This window comes from Aricia agestis, chromosome 21 (genome assembly GCF_905147365.1).
Source record: "Aricia agestis chromosome 21, ilAriAges1.1, whole genome shotgun sequence".
NCBI classification, from domain to species: Eukaryota; Metazoa; Arthropoda; class Insecta; order Lepidoptera; family Lycaenidae; genus Aricia; species Aricia agestis.
In genome coordinates, this window is record NC_056426.1 from 8,614,863 (window position 1) to 8,628,147 (window position 13,285).

Below are 13,285 nucleotides of genomic sequence, written 5' to 3' on the forward strand. Positions count from 1 at the left end.
ATATTGTGATGCTTGTTGCAGGTGGATCGTGGTTTTAAAATTTTGTAAATTTTCGCAAAATATTTAGTTTGTAATAAAAATTTCAGTGTAATATGAGTTAATAAAGTGTATTAGATAAAGTATAAACATGGTGAGTAATAATTTTGCATTTTTAACAAACGCGTTAATCCCATGTGCGTGTGGTATTTTTAGGTTATAAAATTATTTACTATGACGCACATTTTGGGTTTTAATCATTATTTGATAAATAAAAAGGGCTGATTATGAGTACTAATATACCTTAGAAATAATTCTTATACGGGTACGCAAGTTATTGGATATAAACAAAGTTTAGTAGCCAAACACGTTAAGAGTTTCTATCGCTATGATCACTGTTAATTAATGCTCATAAACATCGTTTAAGCTTAATCATGGTAGCACTTTATGCTTTTTCAATCAACATTTAAGTCATTTAACCTGGAAATATATCAAAATACTTTCAAAACACTCCATGACAATTTATCATTACATTACAGAGTAAACTATTCGTGCTCTTCGAGCACAGCGCAGGCTTCTCACTGTTCCGGGTGACGGAGTTTGAGGAGCTAGCGGCCTTCTTGCCCCAGGTGGAGGAGTCGGTGACCGATTTACAGAAGTTCAACTCTGTGGTTACTCTCATAGGGTTCCAGCCGTTCAAGTCTGCGGTGGTTGCTTTGGAAAACATCAACGCTGTTTCTGAAGGTATAGCCTGATAAACATCAGCAGGCTTAGCATAATAACATTAGACACGGGAAATAATCAACATACTGACAGATTTTTGTGACAAAGTAGCTGATTTCTTTTGTACATCTGTCACTGTCTATTCTTTCATAAAATGGTTTTGTTTCTATGGTGACCATGCTAAGCCTGCAGATAGTTTAATGCTTTGATGGTGAGATTCACAGACACATTAGATATTCAATTGTTATGCGGATGTCGGTGGCCACTTGGGGCTTGATTGGTTAACCTAACAGGTTCGGGGACAGATAACATAATATGATGTATCAGTTGGTATAGCCTGTTATGCATCAGAAGGTATACCTTGAAACTTGTCAGCATGCCTTAGTTAGGAAGCCAAAATAATAATATGAAATACATAATATTCGTTCATAAATTCTGTTTCTGTTAGTTTTGGCAAGTTGATATATTTCTTACATGGCTGTTTTTAGAAACAGGAAAATGGAAAAAAATATTTTAATGCCTAGATTGTGGATTCGAAATAAAATAGATAGATAGAATATAAGAGAGAATTCTTGTTTCAAAATATTATTTGATTGAAAAATATTCCAAAATAAGTAATAACATTCTCCATTGGTAAACATTGTAACTTTTAAAAGTAACAGTTCAGTAAGCACAAGTGAACTTTTATATTGACTCTTGCTTTGCAGGTATTATACCAGATGACTTGAACTTGTTCCTTGATGGTGCTCTCCCTAAAAGGAAGAAGAGGTCAAAATGCACTCTGGGTGTGTCAGACCCCAAGTTGGGTGCAGCGATCAGCGAGGCATTGGAGATACCCTGCTCTCATACAGGAGCAGTTCCAGAGATATTACGAGGTATGTTATAGGAAATTTATTCAAATATTATAATATTTTATGTTGTTTACTACTTAAATCTAAAAAAAATGGGCTAATATAAGTTAAGGATTAAGGTAAAAGTAAAACTAACTTCCTGCATATACTAAAAGCTAAATAAAATTAATATTTAAGGGGGCTCCCATACAATAAATGTGTTTTTTTAAACCTTTTTTGGTCTATATTAATAATGGCGACAGGTAGGTACTTGAATTTTTCTCACAGTCCTTAGTTATGTGTACTTTAATATTTAATAATAATATTAAAATAAAATCAAATACAAAAAAAACACAATTTTTGGCTCTATAATGGTACGGAACCCTTCGTGCGCGAGTCCGACTCACACTTGGCCAATTTTTTATTTATTGTATTTCCTTCCTGTTTGAGTTGCCAACATTCAGTGATTAACCCTATTGAATATTTCTAGGTATAAGACACCACTTCCACGCCCTCATCAAAGGTCTAACTCTCAAGGCATGCAATGTGGCCCAACTTGGTCTTGGTCACTCGTACTCCCGAGCCCGAGTAAAGTTCAACGTGCACAGAGTGGACAACATGATCATTCAGAGCATAGCGCTGTTGGATCAGCTGGATAAAGATATAAATACTTTCTCCATGAGAATCAGGTAAGTGCCATTTTACAGTCTATTTTTTTTCTTCTCCTTTTAGCATATGGCCTTTTACCAGCGTCAGAGTGGATATAATAATCTAATAATCTTGTAACAATTTTTATACTCAATTCTACTACATTTGCAAAACTATTGGTAATGTCAGTTTTTGTTTTCAGAGAATGGTATTCCTACCACTTCCCAGAGCTTGTCAAAGTTGTTCCTGAAAATTACTTGTACACAAAATGTGCGGAATACATTAAAGACAGGAAGAGCCTGTCGGAGGAGTCTCTGGAGCCACTAACAGAGATACTCGGGGACTCTGAGAAGGCTCAGGCTATTTTGGATGCTTCTAAGATGTCCATGGGCATGGATATATCACCGGTCGACCTGATTAATATACAGATGTTTGCGGGCAGAGTTGTGGCGTTGAGCGATTATAGGTAAGAATGTTTTTTTACTAGATGTTGCTTGCAACTTTGTTGCGCTGGAATCGGATTAACCGCGGAGGCACAAATTTTTTCGGATAAAACACTACCTCTTCCAGGACTCGAAGTTTTAAACATTTTAAATTTCGTCCCCATCGGTTCAGCAGTTTAGGCATGATGTAACGCACAGACAGACACAGTTGAACAGTTAGAAGTGCGATAGGAATAGTTTTGTGAGTGAGATAGTGGTCTGCTAGGTCAAAGTACAAATGTTTTTAGTATAATGGACATATTTATTAGAAAATTTCTTGCATAACTTGATCTATTGCAAAGTTTTATACTTTGTGGTAATAAAATTATGCTATAACATTTGCACATTGTGAAATACTTTAACTCCTTAGTTAACGTGTAATTAATAATGCTACATTGTCGTATTTGTCGTAATTTAAAGGTTTTAAAGTTATTGTAAATGCTGTATGTGTAATCTACAATTATTTGCGTCCCATTCAAACTATTTGCGCAAGCTGTGTTTTATTTTACAATCCTTTTAACTAGAAGTTAGGACTTTCTCCTACTTATGTTTTAATCTAATGGTATTAACAGTATACCACAGTAATAATGACAGTGTATTCAACTAAATAAGAAATAAACTAGCTAAACCGAACTTGCGTCATCACATCTTGACTGATTCATGATAACACATCTACATACAAATAAAAATTACTATGTTAAATCACAAATCAATAGGCGTGATAGTTTTTCCGTAAAGTGTACTATAAAATGTTCAGGTTGTGGGATATGCTAGGGCTCGCTTCGTTCGCCCTGATAACCTACTTATAAACAACTAAATAGATCCCGTTCCTCCTACCAGGAAACAGATATCCGAGTACCTGCACACGAAGATGAACTCGGTGGCCCCGAACCTCACCACGCTCATCGGTGACCAGGTGGGAGCCCGTCTCATCTCCAAAGCGGGTTCACTCACCAACCTCGCCAAGTATCCGGCATCTACGTTGCAGATTTTAGGTAATTTACTGAGTTTTATTGTTTTATTTCTTCTCTAGGTGGTGCCCGCGACTTCATTCGCGTCAATGAATATTTTTTTTTAGTTTTTTCAACATTTTCGACTAATTCTTAGCTACAATTCGTTGCAGCATGATGTTACATAATAATAATCGTTTAATTCAGGCAATAAACCCATACAATAATATAATAGAATAATAATTAAAAAATATACTTAGCCTAAATTCTAAAGTATTCCTTGATGAATGGATATCCGAGATAAAAATAATTGTTCAGTTAAAACCACCAGTCAGCGTTATTATATACTACTAGACGTTCCGCGCGGCTTCGCCCGCATAAATTAGATTTTACAGAAAAATTAGTTCACCAAAATTAGCCTATGATCATTCACGTGGTTCTAATATGTGCCAAATAACAGAAAAATTGCTGCAGTAGTTCATGAGATAAGCCCTTTCAAATAATTTCCCCCGTTTATTCCACATTTTCCCCTATTTCTTCGCGCCTATTAGTCTTAGCGTGATAAAATATAGGATATAGCCTTCCTCGATAAATACTGATAAACACTGAAAGAATTTTCAGTGTTAGATAGCCATCGGACCAGTAGTTCCTGAGATTAGCGCGTTCAAACAAACAAACTCTTCCGCTTTATTATATAAGTACTTATAGATGGATTAAAATAGACTTTCATATTATGTAGCACAAGCTACATATGGAAATGCATAAATTGATCTATTGCAAAGTTTTATACTTTGTGGTAATAAAATTATGCTATAGCAACTGCTATATTTTAACATACATTAACTTCTTAATAGTTAATGTGATATTAATACTGCTACAATCAATTTTTTGTCAATTTTAAATTGTAAATGCTGGTGCCGTTTGTAAAGCGTTTGTTTGAACTGCCGTGTAGTTTGGGAATGAGTCGGAGTGAAGAGTGATCCAAAGGTGAATGAAAATTTAATTAATACGCCATATTTTAATCGGTAGCATTACTGAGATTTGTAAACATTTCAAATTTTCGAAACACGGAAATTTCACATAGGATACTTATTATATTTTGTACAACTTATTTATTTTTTTATTTATTTATTTTATTGCACAAAACACATTACAATCAAAATGAAGTAAAATGATAAATACAGTTTATGACCTGGATTGTAAGGTAACACATGTGCACACTATTAAAAATACATTGCAAACAATAACATTTGCTCAGTAACTAATACATAATAATTTACCGATCTATATATAAAAAAAAAAAAAAAAGGTGAACACTAAAAATAGATTATTTGGAACCTTCTAATGTGATATGGAGGATGTCTTTAACAATTTTTATATACGATTTTAGTTTATCAAAAATGTCTAAATTTTTATTTTGTTTTGAATAATTATTGTATTGGCGAGCCATGCGTGTTAAAGGGTTGAAATAGGATATATTATTTTTGTAGACTTGCAAGGCAAACAGGTTTATGTTATTTGCTCTACGAGCACTAAATTTTATATTGAAGTTAATATGCGAGAGTAAGTTAGGTGAATCTAATAAATTATGTATAATTTTATAGAAGTAAAGAAGATCAGCAAAGATGCGCCTATTCTCAAGAGTCTGTATTTTGAGATTAACTAGCCTATCATGATAATTTAAATTGGAACGTCCGGGGTTATAACGGTAGAAAAGAACCTTGACAAATTTCCTTTGTACACGCTCAATGTCCTCTACGTGAACTTTATAATTTGGAGACCATACGGGGCTCCCGTACTCTAAGATAGTCCTAACGAGAGTGGAGAATAGATATAGAGTACTGTTGGGTTTTTTGAAATTTTTAGTTGTCCTTAAGACAAATCCTTGAATTTGATTTGCTTTGCGTATAATGTGTTCATAATGAATACGAAAGGAAAGTTTCTCGTCAAAATAAACACCCAAATCTTTAACAACTTGAACGCGGGTAAGCGCTAGACCATCAATTCTATATATCCAGTTAATTTTATTACGTTTTTGAGTGAATGAGATAACAGAGCACTTACCAACGTTCAAGTACATACGATTTGCTTTACACCAATCTGATATTTTGTCAATGTCTCGCTGAAGGGCCAAGCAATCTTCATTTTTAGCTATCAAGTTGAAAATCTTAAGGTCATCTGCGTACAATAGACAATTACAAGACAGTTCTAGTATTAAATCGTTTATAAAAATCACGAATAATAGTGGCCCCAGGTGGGAACCTTGGGGTACTCCCGATGTAACATTGGCTGGTGAGGAAATGAAACCCTTCAACGCTACCAGTTGATTCCTATTCTTTAGATAAGAGCATATCCATCTATACAGGTTCCCATGAATACCATAAGATGCTAATTTACGACAAAGTAGGTGATGATTTACTTTATCAAAGGCCTTCGTAAAATCAGTGTATACAGCATCTACTTGGCTACCAATAGAAAAAGCTTGGCAGAGGTAATTTTTATATTCCAATAAATTTGTGACTGTTGATCGACCTTGCATAAAACCGTGTTGCTTGTGTGAAAGAAGTGGTTTCATGTGACTATAAAGATGGCTATAGACTAAAGATTCAAATATTTTAGCGAAACAGGAAAGAATGCTTATAGGTCGATAATTTCTGCAATCTGTCTTATCACCACTTTTAAATATTGGGATAATATGTGCTGTCTTCCAACGATCAGGGAAAGCGCCATTGACTAGAGATTTGTTGTAAATGATAGTTAGAGGCATAGATAACTCCATAACAAGCAGCTTAATAAAATAAGGGGGTAACAAATCTGGCCCGGCACCTTTATTAGGATCTAGTTTTTTAATTTTTAATATGATATCACTTTCTTTGATTAACACATTCGACAACGTGTTAGGTGAACAATTGCTATCAGAGCTAGTGGAAAAGTTGCGATCACTTTGGAGGTCATGACTGCTATCAAAAACTGAAACAAAGTAACGGGAAAAAAGATTACAAACCTCCTGACCGTTCGATGACGATATACCATCAAATTTGACAGTGTTCGGTATAGAAACGTGACCTTTTCTATTGTTCACATAACGCCAAAATGATTTTATGTTTGTTTTTAGAGAACGTTCGGTCGCAGAAATATATTTGTCATAACATGTTTTAATTAGAGTTTTACACCTATGTCTAAGCATGGAGAACACATCATAGTCGCGAGGGTTTCCAAATTTTTTGTAAAGTTTATGAAATTTATTTTTTTCTTGGTTGCATTTAATTAACGCCCTACTATACCAAATGGGGTATGATGAAGTCTTATTAGATACGGTAGGAGTGTGTTTTTTTATTAATTTAAATAGTGTGTCATAAAAGGCATCTGTGCACGAGTTAATATCATTAGTTCGTAAAGTATCCTGCCAGTTAACACGATTTAAATCAGATTTTAAGTTTATAACGTCGCATTTCTTAAAATTTAGCCGTTCAGCGAAGCATTGACGAAGCTCTTTAGACATTCTAGGTAAAGATAAGCTAATTAGAATTGAGGGATGGTGCTTATCCACTTGGCTTAATGCGATCTCTTCGTTAACACTTACTGTCTCCATGTTTGACAATACTAAATCAAGAACACGATCATTGCAGTTTTTCACATTATTATACTGTTTTAAGTTGCAGAAAGACAAAAATTCGCTTAGAAGGTAGAGCTTTTTATTGTGTGTATGAGGTATAGCTGTATTAAGAGTATTATTACACCATGCAGTGTAATAGTCGGGGGTGTTGAAATCACCCACAAGCATGAAGTTATCAGCGGGACAGCTATTAATAAGTAAATTTTGACAGTGGTTATAGAAGCTTTCTAGAAGATTATGGCTAAGGTCAGGTGGCAGATAACAAACGCATAGATGAAAGCGTGATTCAGTGTGCGAGTTAGGTAAAAGAGTTATCCAGATATCCTCCATATCACTATCCCAAGCTGCCTGACGGATTACATGGTACTTTTTGTGGATAGCCAGTAAGACTCCTCCACCTTCAATTTTTTTCGATAGAGTATCTACACGATCGCGTCTAAAAACATTGTAGCGAGAATCAATAACTTCACTATCGAATACACTTTTGTTAAGGTTAGTTTCCGTCAAACAGATGACATCATAATTACAATTTAATACATTTAGATAAAATTGTGTGAGCTTACTTCTTATTCGGTTTACATTTTGGTAATATATTTTAATCATTGCAAAACTTAAAAGAAACTATATATAGACACAACAAAAAGTGAAAAAGCTTAAACTAGTTTATTTAACATCTCAGCATTTTTAACTAATATGGCCGGACTCGTTTCATTTTTTCGAATATAGATATTGCCAAAACGGATCCATATAAATTTATAACTATTGTCCTTACAGAATTTACGGGCCATGTTATGTATTTCTTTAACTTCGGGAGACAGGTGTTCAGACAAATAAATTCTGCAATTGGTGCCAGACAAACCGATATGAGCAGAAGACAGCCTGTCGTTAGGGTGAGACTTGTTGAAACGGGTAGCTGCAGATATAAGTGTGTCACGCAGGCGTTGCGTCGAGAGAGTGACCAAGATATTACGAGGTCTTTTCGAGCTGGGGTCCATCTTCGCCACGCGACGACACGCCTTAAGATCGTTTTCGGAGATAACAACATCCAAACACTGACAAAGTCCCTTAAATAATGCTATCAAGTTCTCGGATTTACTTTCAGGGACCTCATGTATTTCGAGATTTACGTCCCGCGAGATTTTTTCCACAGTGGACAGACGTTTTTGTAATTTTGTAAGTGTAGTTTGGGATTTGGACAGCTCGGTCTCAAGGTGTTTTATGCGAGAATTTTTCTCAGCGATATCCTTCTTGATGTCGTTCTGTTCCATTGTGATAAAGTCGGTAGTAGCCGTAAAGTCCGCTTTTACCGCTTGAATAGCTTGCCCCACCTCCGCGGCTACCATGTCCTTCATATCCTTCAGTAGTACAGATCTTAAGTTGGTCATAAAAGACGAATCAAGAGAAAGTTTTTGATCCATGAGCTTCCCTATATTTTCCAAAGTGACAGGTTCGCTACCTTTTTCGGCGCCTGACGGAATATTAAGAGCAACATTTGACTCAGTAGTTATTTGACTAAAAGACACATTCAAGGATTCATCGCACAAATCGTATTTTCGATTGCGACGCACAGGGGTATCGTCGTCATTATGTTTTCGTCTTGTAACATTTTCGCAGAATGGACAACGCAGAGAAGCCAGTTGAGCGGCATTTAATTGTTTATTTGCCTCTACCGTAACATTGAGGCATTCGTAGCAATATTTTGAGTGACATCCAGTACATTTCAAGAAGTTGCTCTTACTTAGAATGTTTTCACAACCGTGGCAATTCATGGCTGCAGACATAATAATATTAGAAGATTGCAGTACGAAAGCGAATGAAAATTTCGTAGCGGCGGCTCACGTTCCAGTGGTCGAACGGCTAGGAACACAGTTCACCGCACGAGGGACCCGGGTTCGAGCCCCGCCGACTCCTCAACCTTTCGACAATTCCAAAAACAGCAAACCCGCACCGAGGCCGCCACACTCACGAATCACAATCCGAAGTCCTCAATCCTGAAGGGGCGAAGGCTCCAAAGAGACAGCACCCTGCAGGGGCTCCAACGCTCGGAGAGCACACAGCACAAAAAATACACCACTTGAATACACAACTCGAAACACGTCCGTTCACCTCGAGAGTCGACGAATTAGTGAACAACAACATTAGTGACAACTAAAAAAGTCTTAAGTATTATTCCCATCTCTGCTGCCACCAATGTGTGTTTTGTCGATAATTATTGTTGTATTACGTATTTTTGTATAATTATTGTATACTAGCTGTTGCCCGCGACTTCGTCCGCGTGGACTTCAGTTTATAGCGCGCGGTGTCAACAAAATTGGTGTCAAAAGCTTTTTAAAACCCTGATACCCCTTAAATCAAAATACCCAAAATATAGTGCGCACATAATATTTTTTTTTTTTAATTAAACTTTTTATAGGTAGATACATATTATATAATATGTAATACACATCCAAGACCCAGGAACATTGAAAACTTTTTGTTCCGTCGGCGGGACTCGAACCCAGGACCCCCGGGTTGAGCGCTGACCACGCGCTAACCCACGCTTGACCAACAGCTACGGAGCCATCGGCAATAAAAACGACATCTGCTGTGCCAACTGAGCTACGGAGCCATCGGCAATAAAAACGACATCTGCTGTGCCAACTGAGCTACGGAGCCATCGGCATTAAAAACGACATCTGCTGTCATATATAAGAACTATAATGCGAATTAATTTTCATCGATATTTTCATGGAAATAAAACATTTTCCCTCATCAAAATCATAAAATATATTTAAGATTTTTGAAATATTATTATGATACATATTATTTAATATGTAATGCACATACAAGACCCAGGAACATTGAAAACTTTTTGTTCCGTCGGCGGGACTCGAACCCAGGACCCCCGGGATGAGCGCTGACCACGCGCTAACCCACGCTTGACCAACTGAAAAAAGCGATAAAAGCGACATCTGCTGTCACACATAAGAACTACAATGCGAATTTATTTTATTTTTGGCGTGAAGGGAGACAGACAGACGGACGGACAGACAGACAGAGATACTTTCGCATTTATAATATTAGTATGGATAGATTTACAGACAGACAGACACATCACACATAAAACGCCCCTATTTTTGACCGACTTCCAAAAAGGAGTTAAATGCGTAGGATTATTAAAAACGTGAGTGGGCCGTAGGGTCGAAGTCGAACATCAATGATCAACTTTCCTCAATAATTAAAAAAAAAAACGCAAAAGGAAGCTTCATCCTTACCACCTCTTATAGTAACACGTTTGAGCAAGCGATAGCGCGATGTAGGAGACGGCACGGCGCCATCTATAATAATTTTTTTGAACTAACTTAATTTGAACAAATTTACGCATTTTCACCTCTCACAATCCTTTTTTGCAGTTAAAAAGTAACCTATGTCCTTTCTCAGACCTTAGACTATCTGTGTACAAAATTTCATTACAATCGGTTCGGTAGTTTTGGCGTGAAAGCGAGACAGACAGAAAGACAGACAGAGTTACTTTCGCATTTATAATATTAGTATAGATTTCCTAACTATATTTGTCTTGTGTACACAATAATAATTGATTCATTCATCTCCAGGTGCTGAGAAAGCTCTGTTCCGCGCTCTCAAGACTCGCTCCAAGACACCCAAGTACGGTCTGCTCTATCACTCCACGTTCATCGGCCGAGCTGGACTCAAGAACAAGGGCCGGATCAGCCGGTACTTGGCCAACAAGTGCTCGATAGCTTCGCGTATTGACTGTTTCTCGGGTAAGTTTTGTCATAGTATATCATCAGTACACAGACATTTGTACTGGTCACAGTCCATTGAAAACATTCTACTGTTTGTTTTATCATATACTAAATGTTGCCCAAAACTTGGTTACGCATAAATTCTTTCTTTTTACTTTTAATTAAATTCTTATATCTTTACTTCTGATATCATTATTCATTAATTATTATTGTCACAGAGCACTTTTCCTTTTCCGACGTTTCGATTCACAAGAAAAGTGCTCTGCGACAAAATGCTTACGAATATATCGTGCTTAAGAGGATACACCAGGGGCGAGAGAAATTGAAAATAGGTATTTGAAAATGTATTGCTGTCTCACCAATCTCAAGTCTCCCACCGCAGAGCGCGATTGAGACAATACGACAAAAGTTCTAATAAAAGAACAGAAAATCGATTCATTGTCCGCTGATTCCTTCTCCAAAACTTAACCGATTTAAATACTTTTTTCAATAAGAATTAAAGCAAGGCTTGAGCTGTGTTCCTTTGTTTTATTTCTTTTGTATATTCTAGCCAGTTTTGTTTTCTGGGTGTTTGAACACAGAGGAAAATCTGGCCATTTTTTTTTTTTTGGGTTTTTGGACGTTCTTATCTTTTTTAATAATAAAATTATGAAAAAAAAGAAAACATAGGGACATGCTAATAGTGGCCATAGATATTCAGGAAAAAAATCATAACTCTACCGGCATTATCCAGGGAGGAAACAGGGGACAACGTTTGTATAGAAAAACGACGGTGTGGACTCCTCTTAAAACTTGGATGACATTCGCGTAATACTAATTTTTGGGGTTCTGTAATAACTACAAGAAATTATAATTTCGCTGTTATGTTCGTCCATCACTCTAACTTTGGTAGTTATGAATACATAATTTTGTGCAGCTGTAGGTTTTTTATTGTAGTTTCTTTACCTTTTCCCAGAAAACCAAACAACGGTCTTCGGTGAGAAGCTCAGGCAGCAGGTTGAGGACCGACTCAAGTTCTACGAGACGGGTGATATACCGATGAAGAACATTGAGGTGATGAAGCAGGCGATGGAGGAGGCGGCCCTGCAGCAGCCGCAGCCAGAAGAGAACGGCAAGAAGAAGAAGAAAAAGAAGAAGGATAAAAAAGAAAAGGAGGTACCGATGGATGAAGACTAAAAGCTCATTCGTTAAAAATACTGGTTGTAACAAAATTATGTGATAATACTTTAGATAGATATAGAGTTCATTGTGAAAGTAGCAGCACTGAAGGAGTTTTTTTTTAACCTTGTGTGGAAAAAATTTATGGCTCATACAAATCACAAAAAAAATGTTGCTCTCTCAGCACTGCAACTTTCACAGCGAACTATGTATAGGAAACTAATTGACTCCCTGAAGTCTTTTCACTTAGTTTCGTTACACCTTGTGTTGCAGTGAAAACTTGATGTTTCTGCGTTGATATTCGCATTTCCTAGAACTGTCCTTGTTTAATGTCATGCTCCGAATTCCAAACTACTTGTTGCAAGTCTAAATTTGATAAATTTCATACAGAATTAACTGCAGAATCCACTATAATTATAATTTATAAGATAAGAAATATACTATCAGAGAAGTTGATTCCTAGGTAGATGACGGACCTAAGTAATTTGGTCGCGTTAAGTCAAACCCATCCGACCGATCACAGCTAACATTGACATACGCCGATGTGTTTGTAGTAAGTCATTTCGTCAAAAAGATATTTTAAACAGTCACATACTAACACATGTCACTGAAAAGCCTTATAGTTGTGATGTTTGTAGTGAGACATTTAAGCAGAAAGGTCACTTAAACAGTCATATACGAATACATGCCACTGAAAAGCCTTATAGTTGTGATGTTTGTAGTAAGACATTTGGGCATAAATCTACCTTAAACAGCCACATACTAATACATACCAGGCGAACGATTAAAAGGAGTTATAGTTGTGATGTTTGTAGTAAGACATTCAGGCGGAAATGTCACTTAAACAGTCACATACTAATACATTCCAATGAAAAGCCTTACAGTTGTGATGTTTGTAGTAAGTCGTTTCATCAAAAAGATAGCTTAAACAGTCACATACTAATACATTCCAATGAAAAGCCTTACAGTTGTGATGTTTGTAGTAAGTCGTTTAATCGAAGAGGTGACTTAAATAGCCACAAACTATTGCGCACTTACTGGAAAGACTTGTAGTTGTGATGTTATTAGCAAGACATTCTGTCAAAAGGTCGATTCAGGCTGGCCGCATATACACGTTTTCCGTATTCGGAATTCCGTGAGATTCTGTTGGTTGCTT

General features: G+C 36.5%; 1 protein-coding gene across 1 annotated transcript; it reads left to right on the forward strand.

Annotated features, from left to right (window-relative positions):
* Positions 1-112: 112 nt before the first annotated feature.
* LOC121737576 (nucleolar protein 56) lies at positions 113-12,862 on the forward strand. The gene is made up of 8 exons (XM_042129233.1): positions 113-130; positions 516-720; positions 1,407-1,574; positions 2,020-2,218; positions 2,380-2,643; positions 3,500-3,654; positions 10,819-10,989; positions 11,927-12,862. Exons 1-8 carry the CDS (start codon positions 128-130, stop codon positions 12,145-12,147), a joined length of 1,386 nt encoding a protein of 461 aa, XP_041985167.1. The 5' UTR covers positions 113-127; the 3' UTR covers positions 12,148-12,862.
* The last annotated feature ends 423 nt before the right edge of the window (positions 12,863-13,285 follow it).